At 55.2% G+C, this 19,316-nt stretch overlaps 8 protein-coding genes across 8 annotated transcripts; 4 read left to right on the plus strand and 4 right to left on the minus strand.

The window, feature by feature from the left end:
- Positions 1 to 36: 36 nt before the first annotated feature.
- On the minus strand, positions 37 to 2,055 carry B0H18DRAFT_1205420 (uncharacterized protein). The gene is made up of 2 exons (XM_048036129.1): positions 1,899 to 2,055; positions 37 to 1,834 (listed from the first exon to the last, which is right to left on the minus strand). Exon 2 carries the CDS (start codon positions 1,811 to 1,813, stop codon positions 56 to 58), a length of 1,758 nt encoding a protein of 585 aa, XP_047900949.1. The 5' UTR covers positions 1,814 to 1,834; positions 1,899 to 2,055; the 3' UTR covers positions 37 to 55.
- Positions 2,056 to 2,123: 68 nt separating this feature from the next.
- B0H18DRAFT_965737 (uncharacterized protein) lies at positions 2,124 to 3,377 on the plus strand. Its single transcript, XM_048043280.1, has 4 exons — positions 2,124 to 2,737; positions 2,796 to 2,912; positions 2,976 to 3,064; positions 3,129 to 3,377. Exons 1-4 carry the CDS (start codon positions 2,233 to 2,235, stop codon positions 3,147 to 3,149), a joined length of 732 nt encoding a protein of 243 aa, XP_047900950.1. The 5' UTR covers positions 2,124 to 2,232; the 3' UTR covers positions 3,150 to 3,377.
- Positions 3,378 to 3,944: 567 nt separating this feature from the next.
- B0H18DRAFT_965744 (NADP-dependent oxidoreductase domain-containing protein) lies at positions 3,945 to 5,893 on the minus strand. The gene is made up of 8 exons (XM_048043281.1): positions 5,688 to 5,893; positions 5,359 to 5,634; positions 5,211 to 5,296; positions 4,984 to 5,154; positions 4,864 to 4,920; positions 4,588 to 4,807; positions 4,324 to 4,530; positions 3,945 to 4,268 (listed from the first exon to the last, which is right to left on the minus strand). The coding sequence occupies exons 2-8, from the start codon at positions 5,470 to 5,472 to the stop codon at positions 4,098 to 4,100; spliced, it is 1,026 nt and encodes a 341-aa protein (XP_047900951.1). The 5' UTR covers positions 5,473 to 5,634; positions 5,688 to 5,893; the 3' UTR covers positions 3,945 to 4,097.
- A 78-nt stretch (positions 5,894 to 5,971) lies between these two features.
- On the minus strand, positions 5,972 to 8,697 carry B0H18DRAFT_899659 (origin recognition complex subunit 4 C-terminus-domain-containing protein). The gene is made up of 5 exons (XM_048041447.1): positions 7,632 to 8,697; positions 6,867 to 7,583; positions 6,703 to 6,811; positions 6,451 to 6,641; positions 5,972 to 6,384 (listed from the first exon to the last, which is right to left on the minus strand). Exons 1-5 carry the CDS (start codon positions 8,214 to 8,216, stop codon positions 6,211 to 6,213), a joined length of 1,776 nt encoding a protein of 591 aa, XP_047900952.1. The 5' UTR covers positions 8,217 to 8,697; the 3' UTR covers positions 5,972 to 6,210.
- An 8-nt stretch (positions 8,698 to 8,705) lies between these two features.
- On the plus strand, positions 8,706 to 9,937 carry B0H18DRAFT_1090987 (uncharacterized protein). The gene is made up of 5 exons (XM_048032275.1): positions 8,706 to 8,924; positions 8,976 to 9,048; positions 9,103 to 9,217; positions 9,275 to 9,623; positions 9,675 to 9,937. The coding sequence occupies exons 1-4, from the start codon at positions 8,911 to 8,913 to the stop codon at positions 9,604 to 9,606; spliced, it is 534 nt and encodes a 177-aa protein (XP_047900953.1). The 5' UTR covers positions 8,706 to 8,910; the 3' UTR covers positions 9,607 to 9,623; positions 9,675 to 9,937.
- Positions 9,810 to 12,244, plus strand: B0H18DRAFT_1080914 (alpha-ketoacid dehydrogenase kinase N-terminal domain-containing protein; the record flags this gene model as incomplete). Its single annotated transcript, XM_048031300.1, has 15 exons — positions 9,810 to 9,937; positions 10,371 to 10,466; positions 10,490 to 10,508; positions 10,564 to 10,605; positions 10,657 to 10,686; positions 10,719 to 10,769; positions 10,824 to 10,846; positions 10,907 to 10,987; positions 11,042 to 11,422; positions 11,474 to 11,501; positions 11,551 to 11,659; positions 11,733 to 11,916; positions 12,027 to 12,070; positions 12,128 to 12,159; positions 12,212 to 12,244. The coding sequence occupies 15 exons, from the start codon at positions 9,810 to 9,812 to the stop codon at positions 12,242 to 12,244; spliced, it is 1,281 nt and encodes a 426-aa protein (XP_047900954.1).
- Positions 12,245 to 12,573: 329 nt separating this feature from the next.
- B0H18DRAFT_866863 (kinase-like protein) lies at positions 12,574 to 14,433 on the plus strand (the record flags this gene model as incomplete). The annotated part of the gene is made up of 8 exons (XM_048039816.1): positions 12,574 to 12,773; positions 12,827 to 13,004; positions 13,073 to 13,156; positions 13,211 to 13,452; positions 13,512 to 13,755; positions 13,810 to 14,051; positions 14,108 to 14,335; positions 14,391 to 14,433. 8 exons carry the CDS (start codon positions 12,574 to 12,576, stop codon positions 14,431 to 14,433), a joined length of 1,461 nt encoding a protein of 486 aa, XP_047900955.1.
- On the minus strand, positions 14,390 to 18,844 carry B0H18DRAFT_965764 (uncharacterized protein; the record flags this gene model as incomplete). The annotated part of the gene is made up of 12 exons (XM_048043282.1): positions 14,390 to 15,791; positions 15,852 to 16,002; positions 16,059 to 16,318; positions 16,381 to 16,535; positions 16,584 to 16,638; positions 16,702 to 16,847; positions 16,936 to 17,017; positions 17,076 to 17,432; positions 17,485 to 17,710; positions 17,763 to 18,350; positions 18,371 to 18,637; positions 18,803 to 18,844. 12 exons carry the CDS (start codon positions 18,842 to 18,844, stop codon positions 14,761 to 14,763), a joined length of 3,360 nt encoding a protein of 1,119 aa, XP_047900956.1. The 3' UTR covers positions 14,390 to 14,760.
- Positions 18,845 to 19,316: the final 472 nt, after the last annotated feature.

Here is a 19,316-nt window from a genome sequence, read left to right on the forward strand (position 1 = left end):
TAAGTTACAAGGCAAGCAGAACGACGGGCATCGGTCGTTGACAGTAATATACATTCTAGAAGCCGTGAATATCGGGGTACGGTGAGTCAAACTTGAGGACGCGTTCCCATTCATCTTGGTCCATCTTCTCGACACGCACCACGTCCCTCTTTCCGCCAAGCCAGTCCAGCTTTCCGGTCCACAACTCGATGACCTTGGCGACCTCCCGCAGCCCGCTCAAATAGCCGAACCTCTGCGGGCCTAACGGCAAACCTATGGTACGAGTGTTCGTCTTGAAGACCAGCTTCTCCAGCATGGGGACGTGACTCTTCCGAGTCGCAAAGCACTCCCTCACGTCTGATAGCAAAGTGGGTGACCACCGGCCCTTGACCACGAAGGTCTTCAAGTTCGGACAGGCGATCTGGTTGGTCCGGGGGTCAATCATACTCAAGGACCTGTATATGGTTCGGTCCTGGCGCTCGTAGTCTTCAATTTGGATAACCTCAATCGAGGGGAACACGTCGAAGAGTCTCTTCCACGTCAGCGATCCGGTCGCATCCCAAAATTCTCCTGCGATGATCAGGTACCTGAGGGGCGCCGCGACGAACTTCATGCGGGCGCTTTGCGTGAAGGCCCATATGCACCACTCGACTTCCAGGCTGCCCCCAGTCTCCCTGCCCTCGTGCTCGAAAGCGATGCAAGACGGCTCGTCGACCGAGCCCCATTCGAACGTCTTTCTCGCCTCCCAGTTCGGCAGGAATTCGACCCGGATGCGGAGGTCGAGATTCGCGACCACGCGGATGACCTCTATCTGGGAGATGACCCCCTCGACGCTCGGCGATACATAGAAGCCTTCCAGTTCTTGTGATGGTAAGCTTCCCGAAAACATCATCGTCAAGTAGATGCAAGTCGTTGGTGGAAAGGCTAGGTGCCTCATGAAGAAGGCTGTGTTTTTCTCGTCGTCCCGGAGCCAGAGCGAGCGCAAATGCGGGAGGCGCGGGGTGGTCTGCGGGTCAGCAGGACGTACTCTCTGGTCAGCGTCGTCACGGACGTCGGGGCCGGATTCCTCGAGGCACAGAAACTGTAGGTTGGTACAAGCGCGGAGCATGGCGGAGAAGTCCTCCAGCGTCTCCTCAAACCCCTCGATGTCGTGTTGGTCCAGGAGCGTCAAGCGCGTGAGCGACGCGTAGGCTTCCGGGTCGCACGGCGTGGTCGCACGTTCCAAGGTGAGTTCGCAGAGATGGGGGTAGCGCGAGTGGGTGATGATGAATGGGGTCTGCTCCGTGAAGTACTTCAGGTTGATCCAGAGGGCCGTCAGGTTGGGCACATCAAATTCCAAGCAGGACATGTCAAGGACGCCGGACGGGGGGCTGTTGGCAAAATGCCTGTATCCAGGGAAGAAAAAAAGACTTTGGACTCGGTGTGCATGCGGCCTGACCGCTTCCAAAGCGGCGAGACACCAGGAGTGGGGGCCAACAATGTGCACGGTCAGCGGAAGGTTACGTGACCTTTCCATCGCTGCGCGGAAGAGGTTCGGACCATAACACGCATATGGGGTGGTCCACAGGCATGCAGCTTCACGCGCGACTTCGTGCCAATATCGGGATACACGCGAGATCGACTTCCACCAGAAGCCCTCCTTGTCCTCTTCCGCGATGTATGAAATGATGTTCGCAAGCAGCTCCGCAGGTAGATCGACCTTGTGAACGACTTCGTCGTTAGCGTAATAACATGCCGTGGGTCGATACCGGGAATTGGTTTGAGACTGTCCAAAGTCTGCTGATTTGCAAGCAGATGCAATTTCTTCAGCGTCGACATAGGACAGTTCTGACATTGTGGAATTCGCAGTTGACGGCTTCAAGTAGAACGGATCAGTTAAATTGGCGAACTGAGCTCAGAGGGCTAGTCCACTTACTCACTTTGGGAAGGAGATACTTGAAAGCTCAGAGTATGCTTCAACACGGGCGCGGAGGGAGAAGTCTGTTGGTTCGACTCGGAGTTAAATGCAACGCGCGAGCGCGGAAGCCACACTTGTCCACGATCACGAGACCGCGTTTCGGCGGACGCCGTGGTGGAAGAGCGGTGGCGTTAATTCCCACGGTCCCCCGCATAGGTCATTGTGTCATTCGTTCGCGAACCCGCCATGCCGCCATCCGCCGCCCGCCAAGATCGACGCTCCCACCCGCCAGCCACACTCTCCATTGGTGCGCGTGTTCGCAGAAAATAGGCCCAGAAAATGCGGCGGCGCGAGGGATGTCCATAGCGACGACGAGGATGCATGGCAACTGCGGGCGCACTAGACTGTTCGAGCTGAGGAGGCGTAGGAAGCGGCTCGAAGCGGCTGGAACAGACCGAGCACAACCGAGTCCACTTGCAGACGCAATTCAGCGGATCCTGTCCCATCTGTCACGCGAGCGCACTCCTAGTCCCCGGCTCCTCGCCGTGCGCCACAGCGCTCGCGCAGCATATAAGACCTCGTCCCTCCACCATCTCAACCCCCACCACGAATCATCCGCATACACCCACTCGCACCACCGCAGCAACATCAACGCAGTTTCGTTTGCCACCATGACCCGCACTGAGCGCGCCGTACATGCTGCTGCCCTTGTCAAAGACCGCTCCGTGTCGAAGAACGGCATGGACACCAGGCTCCCCAAGGGTGGCGCGGGCGGCCACAACTGGGGTAACCTTTCGCGCGAGCAGTATCTAGAGGAGGCCGCAAGCTACGACGAAGCAGCGGACTTCGCCGAGGAGGGACGTAAGTACTGTCGTACTCATCATAAATCTGGGCAGCTAGCTCACACAGTTTGTGTCAGGTGAAGCACTAGTGGAGGCACCCCCACGCCCTACGACCGGGCGTCGCACGAGCCAGCTCACCGAGGAAGAGCTCCAACAAGCTATCAAGCTGAGAAAGAAGGCTGCCCACAGCAACGGTAAGTGATACAAACCCTATCCGTAGGTTCTGCCGAAGAATATGCTCATGAGACCCTTCATAGACGTCGACCTAGGTTCGATTGCTCGCAGCTCTGCTGCGGTGTCGCACTCGCCGCCAAACAAAGATGTTCTCATTGTCAATGGTGTTAACGTGAGTAATATGCCGTATGTCGAACGTCACAAGGATTATCAGCTGACGTTTGATGGCGTCACAGACTACCGCGGTGACTGCTTAATACATGCATCTGCATCGCATTGGGCACGGGGGACCAGGTACAAGAACGCCGCATACTGTAATTCATAGACCGAAGTAGTCAAAGTAAACTGTAAAGTAGGAAGCACTGTCGCATCGCGCAAGAAAGTCTGCAAGCATATGCATGTGAACAATCGAAGGTCACAGGCAGGTTGCGCAGCCTGAGTAGCCTTCGGGTCAGGAGGTTAAAGATGTATTCTTGAGGTGTGGAGAAGATTTGTGGGCGGCGCAAATCATCCGTCCATTGCCTGTTTCGGTCACTTATCCGCAGGCCATTGGGAACGCAGAAGGACAAAGTCAAGAGGCTGATTCGCTTGAGCCTATTTACAGCGCGATCCAGACCACAGTCCAACTGATATGGCGCACGACTTCAAATGCTTGCTGCCTCACTGAACTTTTACTCTTTAAACGACAGGGACATCTTCGTTTCTTCAGAGCTGGTTCTTCCATCAAACTGCATAGCACAATCTAAGTACCGCCTACATCTTGTCTTTTGTATCTAAGACTTAAACACGTCCGAGCTCCGAGTCAGCAACAATGGAGGTGGACAACTTGATCTAACCATTGAGTTGTGTAATGGCCGTCCTGTACTTACGAAAGTATCGTGGCACGCATCCCGACAGTCAAGACAAAGCGCGGGTGACGCGCCTGTTTTCGTTGCATCGCAGGTGGCTTGCAACTAGCAGGGGAATTCTTCCGCCGGTATACAAAGAGCACATTGGCTCTCAGCTTAGTGGCAGATAGTTCCATCACGAGTTGCGCGCACCTCCTCAGTCGGACAGAATCCTACGTCGCGCACCATGACATGACCAGTGATATTCCCAGTGATGTTTCATCACTGCAATGATCACAAGTACAAGGTTCGCACAGAGTATGCACTTTACCAGTTGTCCTTGCTGTACGAGCTCTCCACCGGTACCTCGGCAGGTGTTTACGCGACCCAACCCTCGAGCGCTGGCGTGTCGCCGAAGAGTGTATGCGCCAAGTGCGGCGGGTACCGTTCCCCCTGCGTCGTGTCCGCCTCCTGGGCAACCTTGCGCACCTCGACGATGTCCTCGGCGGTGAGCTTCAGACTGGCCGCGCCGAGGTTCTCGTGCAGACGCTATTCAATATACAGCTTAGCAAAGGCTGAGTAACGTTTCGCACAGAAGACGTACGTGGAGCTTTGTGGTACCAGGGATGGGCAACACGTCGGGGCCTTGCGCCAGAAGCCAGGCGAGCGCGACCTGGCCGGCCGTCACGTTGTGTCGCTCGCCGATCGCCTTGAGGCCGGCAGCGAGTTTGAGAATCCGGGGGAAGTTCTCGTGGCTGTAGCGGGGGATCGCACGGCGGTAGTCGCTCTCTTCGAAGTCCTCTGGCTTCGTCTGTACATATGGCGAATCTAAATCCGACGTTCCGACATAAATAAGCGATATACGTACGTATTCGCCAGTGATCAGGCCACGCCCGAGTGGCGCGTATGCGACGACGGCGACTCCGAGCTCGCGTGCAGCCTTGAGGAGCCCGATCTTCGGGTCCTCGATGTCGAGCGTGAAGGGAGAGTACTCGACCTGGATGGCGGTGATGGGGTGCACGGCGTGGGCGCGACGGAGGGTGGACTCGGAAATTTCGGAGAGGCCGAGGTACTTGACCTTGCCTTCCCTGTGAGCGGATGGGTCAGGGCACGCGGGAGTACACACTCAAATGCCGATACGTACTTGACAAGCTCGGCCATTGCTTCAACCGTCTTTTCAATTGGAACGTCAGGGTCAGCACTGAAGGATGTCACACATTAGATTCCAGACGAACTCATGACAGTGCGAGAAACGCCGACGTACCGGTGGAGGTAGTAGAGTTCAACGGAGTCTACACCTAGCCGTTGCAGAGACCGCTCGATTGCTTGACGGACGTACGCCGGGTCACCGTTGACGATTCTCCCGGGAACGCCAGAGCGAAGGCCGAACTTGGTGGCAAGGAAGATCTCAGAGCGCTTGCCACTGCGTGTAAACCTACGGAGAACGAGGGATGAGTGCACGCACAAAGTACACCAGTCTTGTTGTCATACCATTTCCTGAGAAGCTCTTCAGAGTCGCCGTAGCCATCCGCGGTGTCCCAGTGCGTGACGCCTCTCTTGTACACTTCGTCCAGAATCTACGAGTAGGTGTCAGCCATCTCAATTCTGCTCGCCAATGAGCAGTCACTCGGCCGCATACCTGGAGTCGCTCCTCGTCCGGGAGAGGCTTTGCGTAGAAGGCCGATAGGCCCATACATCCATACCCAATGGCGGAGATGGTGTGCTTGCCAATTGTGCGCTGGGGGAGAGACATGTCGCTGGTTGTTTGACTGCTTGGAATTGAGCTTTGACTGGGGTTTAAATGAAGCTTAAGAGGCTGGGGGTGATGAAGTGGATGCTGCAAGCCCACCCCTTATATACCACCCCTGGGCCCTGGCGTACGACTCGGACGCTATGATGCAACTGAGTACTGTCTCTACTGGCATACATAAGCCATCCACATAGTACACCCGAAGGCTCGTAACCCACCATTGAGCGGTCATTAATCATTCTCTGCCCAACTCCGAGGGACACATCGCCGGCTCGAAACCCTCCCAATATGGCGATCATACATCCATAAGGGGCGAAGAAATCGCCTACGTAGTTCATGAAATGGCCTTCCGTAGGGAAGCTTCATTGAAACGTCGGGTCTCTTGGTGGGGTGCGACGGAATGCGGTGAGGACGAGGGGCTGAACGACCAAGCTTCGGCGCTCGGTGAGTTCGTTTCCCCGCACGTCGATTGTGCTTGGTAAGACTCATCACCAGCCTTCATGGGAATCCGGATCACTTTAGACTACGTGGTACAAACGCGTACAGATTGTGGGGCGATGTCGCAAATGACATGCACATATATGGCATGCAAGTCTCTTGAAGGCGAGCAAGTACAAGGCAGTGATAGTAGTACTGTGGTATGCAGTCTCCATTGACGCCCGCGTGATTGGCACTCATTATCCCACCGCCACCTCGGTAGTAGATAGACAGATAGTCTGATCAAAAGGCAAGAGGAACATGTCATTGCATCTTGTTTAACCACTTCTTAAGGTTGGTCTGCCCCATAGTCTCCACTGCCCGCTTCACTTCCAGTCTATCAACCGCGCAACGATGTGGGACAAACTCTCTGGCGACGCTGCTCGATGGTGGAGCAGTGGTAAGGAATATCTTCAGCGTGACGAGCCGCTCGAAAGCCTAGAAACGACAGTGGCGCGATTGTTCAGCACAGGTCAGTCGATGGTATAGCGGACGGGAACTCACGCCCATGAGGACTTCCCGACTACACCGGACCATGCCGATGGTCCCGCCCTCAATCTGGACGGGCGCAGATTGCGATGTGCGAACTTGATCCCGGAAGGCCTCATGCAGCATCTCGAACGTGAAGCTCTCATGCCCTGAGGTCCGCGCGTGCATTGCCGCGATTAGGAGGCATATGGAAGGGTATGGCAGGGCTGCATGTCGATGGCGTTTTGATTGTCAGACTCAAAAGGATAGATTGACATGAGCACTTACCCGAAAGGAAGGGGAAACGTGCAGGACAGCGTTGGGTGTCAGCCGCACTTGTAAATGTGGCTGGCGACGGAAACGGAGAGGCCTCCGAAAGTTCAGTTACGACGGGGAGCTGCCAGAACCATGATCAGCGGTTCATCAGGACGTCGATTGAAGGAATTACCGACCAATATGCGACGCAGTGTATAGACATCTCGGGTCAGCCCGAACGTGTCTTTGAAGACTTCCTTGACTTCAGGATGGTTGAGGAAGTTATCGACCGAGGCTGCCCAAAGAGTTTCCCATTCGTTATCATCCTCATCCTCCCCTCTTGGCGCGGTCAAGATTGTCCTGGCAAGACTCGTCCAGTCTGTCAACCGCCGCGGACATGCAGTCCTGAGCATCCTGCCGGAGAACCTACTCTTGACGCGCTTTTCCAGTAAGTTGATCGTATCTACCCGCGCAGTCACACCGACGACTGCGAGGCCCTTGTTAGCCTTACCCACTCTACAGCTTTGTACTGTGTCGAGCAGGCAGTAGAGAAGCGATTGGCGAGCATGACTCGCAAACTGGTCGAACGCATCGAGGACGACAACGGTCGCCCGGGGCAGGGTCGGGATCATGGATATCAGTGCCAGCAAGTGCGCAGGAGCAGGCAGAGCTATCACAGGAGCAGCTTCGGCGACATCTCGATTGTCGACAAATGGGTTCTCTGGGTCATTCAGGTCATTGAGGCCGTCCTCGGCAGTCTTTTCGTCTTCAGCGGGCAGGAAGGATGTTCCTGTTTGTTGTGTGAGCTGGCGCGCGATCTCTCGTATCGCTAGGCGGTCGTTCTGTTGCGCATGTCCGGAAAGGTGGATAATGATTGGCTTCTCCGGCAACGCTGAAATGGCACTCTTTACGATCTAAGAATGGTGTGAGCATGTGGATGAAGAGGTTATCATACTTCCTACCCTAGTCTTTCCGCTTCCCCGAGGGCCAATGAGTAAGCAACTGTTGCCCTCTCCGCGGAGAATTGTCCCCCTGAGGAGATTGCTTAGCTCCTCAAGAGCTACTGTGTTGGCCGGAGGATCTTCGTCTTCGTCATGCTCGATACCTTCTCTCTCAATTTCCGGGACGTTACGAAGAGACTGTAAGATTACACGCTGTTGGGCGTGCAAGCATGCACAGAGGTGAGGAGGAAGGGTCTTCGCCTGACGGGTCGGAGAAGACTGCACGCTTGCTATTCCTCGTCGCTTCGAAGGAGAGGCAGTTGGAGTGCGTGTTTTCGGCTTGCCTGGTGTCGTAGGTGGAGAAATCGGTGCAGTAGAAGGACCTGCAAATTGAACAGCATCCTCCACATCGGGAGACGCACGGACACGGTCGGTGGATCGAGGTTTAGACGGCGATGTAGGGGGCGCGGTGCGTTTGGATGGGGAAGGTGTGGACTGTCGTGGATGAACTTCTGCTGCCGCACCAGCAAGGTTCAGAAAGCGTGTAGCAGAAGGCGTACCGTCGGCAAGACGTCTAGACGGTGTCAGGATCTCCACGCACTCCATGAATATCCGAGGAGCTGAGGCTTTCGGAGTACTGGGTCTCGGAGGGGTAACAGGTCGTTTATGTTTCTTGGACGGCGATAGCAGCAGTTCATCTGCCTCTTCATCAACATTGTCCTCGACCACTGCATAGTTTACCCTCCTGTTTGTTGTAATCGGCTTCTTCTGAGTTTTTGGGCGCGATCTGCTCGGTCCGGGCTGGGAGTCTGCGTCATCTGCTGCTGTAGTCCCAGAGTTGTTCACCGCTCTCCGCGTCCTAGAGGCAACAACAGCGGTGTCTTGTGGCGCAGCAGCAGAGTCCGCCACCGCGTCGCTTGCAGCAACTGCACGTCTCGATCTGCGTGTCTTCACAGGCAAAGCGGTGACGTCGTTCAAAACAACCTTTTAGAGCGCAATGCTCTTTTCGCCGCTGGTTGTGCGTCATCCGCGGCCGCTGAAGGAGCTTTTCGTTTGGGAGGCATGTTCTCGCGAGTGAGGGTCTGTGTTTAGTTCCAGCCACACAGGCGCGACAGCGCTGAATAGACGCGATGTGACACCTGTGACAGTACGCGTCTGGCCACGCCGCCACAATCGCGCGGGGAGCGCCGCTCTGCATCTGCTTCGTCTCTACTTCATTCTGCGGTCCCCAGTATCTCAACGATTCCCTGTCTGGCCTGTTCATTCTCCTCTCACCTGGTTACTGGTTTGAAGGTGGATAATGGGGTTCACTGGGTGCGAGCAGCTTTGCGTGAATCTTTCAAGTCTATTTAACATCATCTCCAGCTTGGTACGATGGACCAATGCCCCCTCGACTGGCGTGGACCTGATACGTCACAACATCATAATGAATCATCAAGTGCGGCTACCCTTTCGTAACCGTCGAGCGCAACACTGACGGTTCGCGGATAAGGGCGTTCTACGGGGAAGGTGGCAGGTTGGACTGAGCTCCTGGCGGTCACGTTTCACAGGAGAATCGAGCGATATGAGGAGTCTTGAACGTCCACTTTACACCGTAACCATGAATGGTATGTTCGCATATTCGTGACCTTGGCTGTATGGGATTACACGGTGTGCAAGCACAGAGAACACCTTCGTCATGCTCGAGGACCCGGCGGCGCCCAACAGAGGCGACTACTTGAGGCTCAAAGTAGCCCATGAACAGGGACAGCCCCCACAGCCCTTTCTAGCAGTACCTCCTCCCCACTATCACTATACCCTTGTCACTGTAAGTCCGCCGGGGGCGCTAGAACAACTCATGTCCCACCTGGGTGTAGTTGGCAAGCGCTGGGTGCGCACTGGTGGGGAGAAGGGCCAAGGCTCTGGTCACCATCTGAACATTGACGGATATATATTTTCAATCGGCAATGACTGGCTCGTCCGCTTTGGCCATGTTATGTGGGCGGAGGCGCCGTGAAAGGATTGCTCATTGAGGTACGCCCTCACCGCGGCCTCCATGCACTGTTTTTCTTATCGCCGTGGTAGGCTGAATACTTGCCCTTGCCCGACCTGCATACCGAAGGAGGAGAGGGTCGATCCGAGCTGCTCTCGGACTTCCTTTCCTCGACCATCCCCTTGCTCCCAGATTCGGAGATCTGGACAGTTGCCGTGAGTGACGAGATGTGGGCCGAGGTACTCGCTGGGCTGGATGAGGATGATACCGAAGAGGAAGGGGAGAAGATGGACGAGGACGAGGAGGATTTGTTCCTCTCGCCTGATTTTCTCCCAACCCCACGAAAGACCGACTGGTTAGGTGTAAATAGGGACAACGGTCGGCGTATTTGATACAAGGAGCTCTCAAGGGAGAAGCTCTAATATAGACTAAGATAGACGAGAGCAGTACTGAGTGTATGTTAGTGGTGGAACATAAAGCTTAGCTTCATATTCCACTGCCGTCGGCCAGTCAAAATGGTATTTTGATTTTGAGCGTGATCGCAGGATTTACGTCAATTGAAGAGCCCGGCGCCAACGCGGACTCGGTCTGACTCGCGACCTGCACACGGGTGGATTGTCTTGTCCATGCTCTTCACAGCCTGGCAGTGATGCTGAAACCACTGCAAGGTTTCCCAAATTTCTCTTCCTAAAGGGTGGAACCCACTTGAAGGAGAGCATTCACTGCACTCTCGACTCCGGCCAGGATGTTGGGACTTTGTCGACCAAGCTCGAGCTCAGCGGTCGCAGCCACCCTCCGCGTCCGAAACACTTCCAGTCCGAGACCTTCTCGAGTCGTTCCTCGTCCACCGCGCTTCACTTCTATCAGAACAGACAATTGGAGCTGTATGCTTCACGGGATGCTCAAGATTGACGCTAAGGCAATTGGTACTCCCAATGTCTTCGTGAAACCGGTAGACGCATAACACACGGTTGCCTACAGGTGTTCTTTGGGCGGTCAATCACGGAGGAGAGGCTTATCAAAGTGGGTTGCCCATGGTCCACTACTATTGCTGAGCCTTGACAACGGTTGAAGAGCGCGAACTATGTTCGCACTGAGCTTCCCGTGCGGATTGCACATAGGCTGCGGATATGCAGACCCTACCATACGTCGTAGTGAACCAAGAAGGTGTAGCGAACGTGTACGAGGTGAGAGAAGCTTCATTAATCACCTTGATGAGTTTGAGACCTAACGCTATATAGGCCTACTGGTCTGCCTTCGATAAGTACGATTACGTCTTGCATCGAGTTTCTGGCGAAGTGCTCAAGGATGATCCTTATCCCAGGTTCCGGAGATACCCAGAGATCAAGACGATACAGGAAAATGACGCGTTCTGCAGGTTCGTGCGGGGTCTACTCGACGAACAGTGAGCGCGCAGTCTTCATCTCAAGCCTGTGGATCGTTGAACTCGACATCGCAGCAAGGCAGTTATCCCCAATCTCTCACTGGGACTGTCTTTGTCCTCACCATATCTCGAACCTGACCGGCTCGACTCATTTATGCACCGCATGTTGGTCTCTCGCATATCACGTCGGGTCTTGGCGGAACACCACATCGCGCTCTCGAGGTACTTCTCAACGCGGCAGGATGGCAAGCGCATCCCTGAGAATCGCGTCGGCGTGATACACTTGCGTTTGCCAGTGAAGGACAGCATCGAGAAATGTGCAAGATTTCTGCGCAAACGGGCATACGATGCTGAGCAAGACCAAATCGAAGGCACTTCTGCCGACGCTCCCTGGCCGGAGGTGGTCATCGAAGGGCACTTAGACATCAAGTTCTCGTATATCCCTGCACATCTTGAGTATGTTCACGCATAGCGCACAGAGACCACGAAGCTTACGGCCGTTGACAGATATGTCGTCTTTGAACTACTCAAAAACGTAAGATGCCCTGTTCCGCTCGCTCCTTGTCCATAATACATTTTTACAGTCATTGCGAGCAACCCGTCTCAAACATACTTCGTTGCACCACCTTCCTCCAATACGCGCCACCGTCGTGGCGGGTGAGAACGAAGTTACCATCCGAATATCTGATCAAGGTAGGGACTGCAAAGTCGTGTACACACTCGCTGACTACTGCCTTCGACAGGAGGAGGGCTGCTCACTCCTGAGATCAATATCCGATGGACCTATTCTCATTCTCACACCTACGTAACCCTGCGCGTATGGACAACAGACGTCTCGGTGCACTCCGTACCATAAGCTCCAGTCAAACGGGCATGGTGGCCACTGTCGAGGAACAAGTGAAGCGTTGGGAGACCGAAGCAGATAGCGAGGATCCTCACAGGAAGCTGGGGTCAGCCCACATCCAAGGATCGGTATCGGCCTCCCGATGAGCAATATATTTGCAACGTATGACACTTCAATTGATCATGCGAGAGTGTCCTTGCTGACTGCTGTCGCCAGATACTTTGGGGGATCATTGGAGCTCGTCAGCCTCGACGGCTATGGTGAGCCCTCTGACTCAAGCCAATGATTCTTCCGTTCACTCGTCGTCAACCATACAGGCACGGATGCGTATCTCCGTCTCCCTAAACTGGTAAGTGAAGTGTGTACTCTCATGTCGAACTACCTACTCATGTACGCCTAAGGGTACAAATCTCGAGGGCATAGAGCTCTGGTAGATTCTGGTAGTCACGGTTGCCTGTCGGGAGTACACGGACTGACGTAACTTATATTCGGACAATAATACCGCATTCTTTCTCGATGTCACACAAACGGTTTCGGCCGCAATGCATGCGTCCCGCTTTTCTTTAGCAATCGCGAAGATTAATGCAAATGTCGCTGTGCGAAATCGAATGTAGAGACAGTCGTTGCGGCAACAGACGCCTACACGTGACTCGATGCTGTATCTTAAAGTGGGCGCTATGGAACTGCAGTTCTGTTTTCCAGACTGCACACTGACGGGATGGCAACCTCCTCCTCCAACCCTCAGACCCCTTCGCGCCCATCGATGCAGGCATCGCAGTCGTCATCCAGCGTGGCGAGCGGGCAATCGTCTCATTCGAACGGCAAACCGGCGGACTATGTCTACTTCGAACGGACAACGGCAGGCTTCTCCGATGATGCCGTGCCCCGCGCGAAGGGCGCACAGCTCAAGCTCGAGCACTTCTACAAGGTTGCTGTCGATGCGGCGATTGAGCGTAATCAAAGGTGCAGAAAGTCGTGATTGTGCGAGAACGCGTTGCTTACATTGGAAACGCAAGACGCGTCGAGCTTGAGCGAAAGCTGGCCGCGGACCCCAGCATGTCCGATGAGCGCAAGCAGCGCCAGCTGCAACACCTGGGCAAACGGGAGTCGGCTTTCCTCAGGCTGCGGCGGACGAGGCTCGGTCTGGATGACTTTAAGACGGTAAAAGTCATTGGCAAGGGTGCATTCGGAGAGGTACGCGCATCCCAGCGGGCAGCGGTGTCTTGTTTGTCCGTAAATCATGGTTCGATGATATTCTACAGGTCCGCGTAGTGCAAAAGCCGGACACAGGCAAGATCTACGCCATGAAGACCTTGCGGAAGGACGAGATGTTGAAGAAGGACCAGGTGCGTTCGGAGACACACGTGTTACACTGGTGCCGAGGCTCATCGTCGTCCTAGCTTGCACATGTACGCGCAGAGCGCGACGTACTCGCGGAGTCCAACTCGCCATGGGTTGTGCAGCTGTACTACTCCTTCCAGGACTCCGCATATCTCTACCTGATTATGGAGTTCCTACCTGGAGGCGACCTGATGACCATGTTGATCAAGTACGACACTTTCTCGGAAGATGTGACGCGATTCTATATTGCGGAGTGCGTGCTTGCCATCGAGGCTGTTCACTCTCTGGGCTTCATTCATCGGTGAGTTGGACCATGTCATTGTGATGCTTCTGGGGAACTGATGGGCTGGCTCGTTCCAGTGATATCAAACCGGACAATATCCTCATTGACAAAGATGGCCACATCAAACTGTCTGATTTCGGTCTGTCTACTGGCTTCCACAAACAACACGACAGCAACTACTATCAGCGCCTGCTGGAGTCCGCCAACGGCGTCGCATCACCCACTACGCAAGCGCGAAACAGTGTGATGGTCAATGCCATCAATCTGACCATGACCAGTAAGGACCAAATCGCCACTTGGAAGGCTAACCGTAGAAAGCTGGTTCGTATCACCCTCGGTTGTCTCAGCTTTACAAAGCTAATGCGCGTTCTCTAGGCGTACTCGACTGTCGGTACACCAGACTACATCGCGCCTGAGATCTTCCTCCAGAAAGGTTACGGCAACGAGTGCGACTGGTGGTCACTTGGTGCGATCATGTTCGAGTGTCTTGTCGGCTACCCACCGTTCTGCTCCGAATCGACCCATGAGACGTACCACAAGATCATTCAATGGCAGAACTACTTGATGTTCCCCGACGATGTTCACCTGAGTCGCGAAGCTGAGGATATCATCCGACGGTCAGTTTTGCCTCACATGTGGTACGACCTGTGACTCACTACGCTGTGTCTTGTAGATTGATAACGTCTCCGGATCGTCGTCTGAGCGTGGATCAGCTCAAGCACCATCCGTTCTTCTACGGTGTCAACTGGACGGGAATTAGGAACATCGACGCTCCCTTTATCCCTCGTCTCCGTTCCATCACCGATACGTCTTATTTCCCTACGGACGAGCTCGAGCAGGTGCCAGACGAGCCCGTTGGCGCGGATACCACTGGCGCAAGCAAGGATCTGGCATTCCTTGGGTACGTGACACTACATGGAAGTATCGATGCTCGGGCTAACAGGCCGCCGATGCAGCTATACCTTCAAGCGTTTTTCGATTTCGTCTCCAGCATTCTGAACAACCTGAAACTTGCTCTCACATCACCTGTTGGCACGGCTTGTGGCGACCTCTGTAACATACTCATAGCTCTGCACTTCGTTCATGTACCTAGCAACATTCACGACAATCATGAGACTGCTCTAGGATGGACAGGATAACAATTACACGATGTGGTTAAGATTGTACAGCTGTCGACGCAATTGACTACTGGTACAACAAATGGATGATGTTCCTCTAACTAGCTGATGCTACAAGAACGAAGGTCCTACAAACGGAACGCGACGAGACGACCGGCAAACAATATTACTCTCATGCACGGAGAAGAGGTTTCATCTACAAGGATCTTTAGCTCAGTTGCGTGAATGCAGGAGCTGCCAAACTCACTAGTTCCATGAATATAGGGAGCAGTTGTGGAAGGTGAAATAGCTCGGGTGGTTGGATAGTAGGTTCTTTCTTCTTTTTCGGCGGCAAAGACTGGGGCCTTGTCCTCGATCTTGATCGTGGACGTACAGGGGCCGATCTGGGGACAGGTGGTGGTGGGGATTTCTTCCCAGACTGCTTCAGTATCAACGAGCGCGAGTGGCGGAGATTTGCAGGAGGGCGATCTGTGGATGAACGGGGCGAGGACTCTTGACTGCTCGGTTTCGATTTGAACTTGGACCGTGACGGAAGAGGAAGAGGGACGTGTCCAAGTGTACGCGATCGCTTGACCGGCGACGTAGGCGACTGCGACGAGGTGGATGCCGTCTGCGAGTCGGGAGACCGAGGCGAGACAGCCGGGGGTCGTTCTCGCTGTCGTGCATGCGGTGTTCCCTCACGTTCCGTCCGGCCACCCTCGCTCCCATCACTGTCGTCGCTGCTGTCAGTCTCCTCCGAGTCGTCTTCATCGCTACTCCACTCGTCTTCGTCGCTCGAGTCGTCCTCCTCCGAGTCTGTCTCTTCCGCGGCAAGATCGTCCGCGTCGCCCTGTATCAATTCGCCGAAGCTGAGATCCTTGACGACACTATTGACAAGCTCTGCCGCTACCTCGTCTTCGGCATCTGCGTCATTCATGCCCTGCGTGCGCCCGAAGCGCTTGCGGACCTTGTCCTCGTACGCGACCTTGAGCTTGTAGTGGTAGAGCGCAATCGCGTCCACCTCGCGCATGATCGCCTCCCGCTCAGACCCCGTGTGCGGCAGGATGAACTCCATGCTGATGCGCTCCCCGAGGCCGTCACGCATGAGCGTGATGAACAGCTCGATCCAGCGCATCAGGTCCGTGAAGAGGCCTTCACCCTTGGAGTGCACCTTGTGCACGAAGCTGTAGAACGCCTGCTCGTGCCGTTTGACAAGATCGATATAAATCTGAACGGTCTTCGCGGGGTCTGATTGACTGACTAACAGCCGTAAGCAGTTAGCTATATTGAGGTGTGTGATAAAAGACGCAGCAGACGTACGCTCTTCAGTGGATTCGACAGTCCGTATGAGATCGTTTATGAAGTTCTGCAGGTCGCCCAGCGAGTCCGAGATGCTCGCAGCGCGGTACACCTGCGCCAGCGGTGCATAAAATATCGTTATGATATCCTTCAGCAGGTCAGCCGTTGAACCCTAACGCGACACCATCACTACACAAATCCATGGCCAGAGGAGTCAATGAGGCGCACCTCAAAAATGATCTCAATCAGCTGTTCCCTATCCCTCATCCTCGAATACAGCCGTGCAAGGACGCTCAGGTCTTCGAACAACCACGCCTGCTCATCTTGCGGGCCGTCATCGTCGTCTGAGTCCTGGAGGGACTCGACATGTTTGACGTATTCTTTATGCGCCCGGTGCGCATAGTGCACACGCTGCATCTGTGCACGAGAGAGCATTGGCTCCTCTGCGGAGCGTAGGACAGCGGCAAGGAGATGGATATCTTCCGCGGCTGTCAACGGAAGGCAAGATGTTCAACTGGTAGACATAACATGATATAGCTACAGCGCGTACCAGCATCGGCCTTGTAGACCGCCTGGATTTCGCGCGGCGCATACACGAATTGGCGGATCTTCTCACAGAGAATAGGGTCATCAACCTTGTCTTTGACTGCCTCGACGTCTTCCTCGATGCCCTTGACCTCCTCGACCAGGGAGCCTGTGAACATCCTACGTGCACATAAGCCTCCGTGTCTTACATACAGTACATGACCTTACCGCTGAAGAAGACTGCGCCCGCCAAACGGCTGCGCGAGGAATAAATCCAGCACTCCTATAGTGTGAAGCGCCATCCTTGAGTTAAACACCAAGTAGAAGGGAACTGTCAACGACGCACCGCGGATCATCACCACCGGGTTGCTGACCTTAAGCGCGGTCTTGAGCATAAAATACGGCATGAGCCCATGTATGCGCTTCAAGCTGGCAAACGTCTCCGACGCGTTGTCCGCCGCGACGAAGTGCTGGAACACGGTCGAGGCTAGCCTACATTGGGTAGCTAGTGATCAGTCTGGCGTAGGTACAGAAGACGATTGGCTCAGGCAGATGGAGGGACATACGAGATGCGGCCCACTCGATGACAGCCTGGAAGTTCTCCGGTAGATTGCGTATGTCGTCCGTGACCTTGATTGTCGCGAAGATCTGTGTCAGACCATCTGCAGATGTCCCATTAAGTTTGATCCGGCGTAAGCGCACTTGAGATGAAGAACGTACCCTTCGCGAATAGCTCTCCCTTCACGCTCTTCGCCGCATCCCTCAGTCCGTCTACCCGTGCAGCAATCTCCTTCGCAAATCTCTTACGCCCGTCTTCCCTCAGCTCATCGGCTTCCTCCCTGCGCCTCGCGTCCTCCAGCTCGTCTGGGCTCAGCTGAGTCGGGCCACTCAGCAGGAAGGAACGCAGAACGGGTGAGCTAGCCAGCTCTGACACTGCCAGGAGGGAATGTAAATAGGCACGGAGGGTCAGCCGGTTCTTCTCGCGGGCCAATTTAGATGCCCCGCCACTGTATCCTTGCCCGGACGCAAACGATATCGGCGAAGTGGGGCTCATCGTCCCCTGACTCGAAAACGAGTCTCTGCTGGCGTTATTCTGGTCCTGATAGAGCCCCCGGGCATCGAGAATGACGAGGGTGGTGGGGGCTCCCCGGAGGAGCAGCGCGGAAGCCGGGGGGACTGGTTGTCGATACGGAGGTGCTTATGTTGACGATCGTTCGGTCCTTGGCTGGCGGCGCGGGGATCGCCTCGCCCGGATGGGCTTTGCGCAGCTCGTTCGCAAGCGTCTTGAAATCGCCATACCTGCGCGAGACGAAGACGTCCTTCTGATGAGGGCGTCGCGTGCGTATAATGAATTCCTTATGACTTCATATAAGCACGCAAAGCTTCCTGATCATAACTATTGCGTACCTCATGAACTCTGCTGCGTACGCGCCCCTTCTCAGTAACGGTCCGCACACATACAACATTGATCTCAAATTTGTCCTTTATCCTGCCTTCCCTCGCCGCCCGCTTCTTCGCAATCATTTCCAGCCGATCAAGATCCGCCTGCTTCAGCCGCACGACCTCCTCCTTCTCCTGCAGCTTAGTTCCACTGGTCATGAGCATTGCAGCATGTCTCTCCAGCTTGGCAAGCAGCTTGTGGCGGGCAGCCTCCTCGCTATCCTCATCGCCTTCATCCAGGACACCTGAAGAGCTCAGGTTCCGTGAGAGCATCGACGCCAAGAACGGCTGGAGCTTGTCCGGGAAGAAATTGCGGGGTGCGTCGGCCAGAAACGGGAAGGAGATGACAAACTTGCGGAAGCAGTAGCATAGGAAGGGTAGCTCGAGCGAAGGCGCGCCCTTGGGCGGTGGTGTGAAAGGTGGCCCGAGGTACGAGAAGGGGGAGATGTTGTTTGTGGGCACCGCGGTGAGCGCATTGAGCTCGCGCTGGAACTCAAGGGATATGAGCTCCTTCTTGAGATAGTGCGCGCGTAGCGGTGTGAGAGTGTCGGATCGCTCGCAGAGAGTTCGTGTACTGGAGACGCATGTCCGGCGTCGGGCAGAGATTTCTCCTCGTGAACGGATGATTCGTGCAGGATGGGTGGGAGTGGCTTCTCCTCCGCGATCGTTGGAGAGTGTTGAATGGGCGGGAGTGGCTTGTCGCTCGTGTTGGAACTGGAAGGCTGAGCGGGAAGAGGCATAGATCGCTGCGTCGGAGAGGAGAGGGGGGTGGCGAACGTATCCTTGGGCGAGCTAGAGCCAGAGGTAACGGGGGGCTCCCTGTCGTAGGCGACGGCGACAGACTGCGAGGAGAAGAGTCGACATCGCGGTTGGCGATGAAGACGATGGGAGGGACGGCGGCCTCAGCGCGAGAGCAGCTTGAGCTAGTCTCGCTGCCGGCGCCGTGCTCTCTCATCGGACCCGCCGGTCAGCGCGTGACGTCACAGCGATTGGGCGTCACAACGGACCCGCATCGGCGCGCATCCCCGCCCGATCCGGCAGTCGGCCATTTGCGCCGCACTTCTCTCACCCGTCCTCCCTCTGCGCACACGCCGCCGTGTTTCAGCACACAGTGCGCTTCTAGCTGCAGCGAAAACATAGCTTCTAGCAGCGAAGAAACGACGAGGAAGGGGGCTGGCTGGTTCAGTATCGCTATGTCAAGGAAGAGTTAAACCTGTGCGTGAGTCGCGATGCAAGTCTCCGAGTCCTCCTAGACTGGCTTCCGGTTTTACTGTTTGCATCGCTCTGCGCACAGGGTCTATTGGGGGCGGTCTTGCTTCCCGTGCTTAGCGTTGCGACATGCATCCCTTGCGTCTGCCACGAATCAGTGGGTACATAGATTGGTGCTCTAGATCTTCCACAACAAGGCGATGTTGCGCATCGCCCACCCCTTGGCCGTGCATCCAAGCATATCTCAAGGGTATGTCACCGTTGACGCATGGACAAGCTATCTGCATTGTGGAACCCTCGTCAGCAGCTCAA

The sequence above is a fragment of the Fomitopsis serialis genome (assembly GCF_022376445.1).
Source record: "Fomitopsis serialis strain Sig1Antser10 chromosome Unknown B0H18scaffold_1, whole genome shotgun sequence".
In the NCBI taxonomy this organism is placed as follows: domain Eukaryota; kingdom Fungi; phylum Basidiomycota; class Agaricomycetes; order Polyporales; family Fomitopsidaceae; genus Fomitopsis; species Fomitopsis serialis.

Coding starts and splice junctions, on each gene's coding strand:
- B0H18DRAFT_1205420 (XM_048036129.1), bottom strand. CDS start 1,813: ATGTCAGAACTGTCCTATGTCGACGCTGAAGAAATTGCATCTGCTTGC.
- B0H18DRAFT_965737 (XM_048043280.1), top strand. CDS start 2,233: ATGTCCATAGCGACGACGAGGATGCATGGCAACTGCGGGCGCACTAGA. Junction 2,738..2,795: donor GGACTTCGCCGAGGAGGGAC/GTAAGTACTGTC, acceptor AGTTTGTGTCAG/GTGAAGCACTAGTGGAGGCA. Junction 3,065..3,128: donor TCATTGTCAATGGTGTTAAC/GTGAGTAATATG, acceptor ATGGCGTCACAG/ACTACCGCGGTGACTGCTTA.
- B0H18DRAFT_965744 (XM_048043281.1), bottom strand. CDS start 5,472: ATGTCTCTCCCCCAGCGCACAATTGGCAAGCACACCATCTCCGCCATT. Junction 5,297..5,358: donor CGGACGAGGAGCGACTCCAG/GTATGCGGCCGA, acceptor ACCTACTCGTAG/ATTCTGGACGAAGTGTACAA. Junction 4,531..4,587: donor GCCTGATCACTGGCGAATAC/GTACGTATATCG, acceptor CCATATGTACAG/ACGAAGCCAGAGGACTTCGA.
- B0H18DRAFT_899659 (XM_048041447.1), bottom strand. CDS start 8,216: ATGGAGTGCGTGGAGATCCTGACACCGTCTAGACGTCTTGCCGACGGT. Junction 6,812..6,866: donor ATACACTGCGTCGCATATTG/GTCGGTAATTCC, acceptor TGGTTCTGGCAG/CTCCCCGTCGTAACTGAACT. Junction 6,385..6,450: donor GTCGGGAAGTCCTCATGGGC/GTGAGTTCCCGT, acceptor TGTCGTTTCTAG/GCTTTCGAGCGGCTCGTCAC.
- B0H18DRAFT_1090987 (XM_048032275.1), top strand. Junction 9,049..9,102: donor ACATCATAATGAATCATCAA/GTGCGGCTACCC, acceptor TTCGCGGATAAG/GGCGTTCTACGGGGAAGGTG. Junction 9,218..9,274: donor TTACACCGTAACCATGAATG/GTATGTTCGCAT, acceptor GTGCAAGCACAG/AGAACACCTTCGTCATGCTC.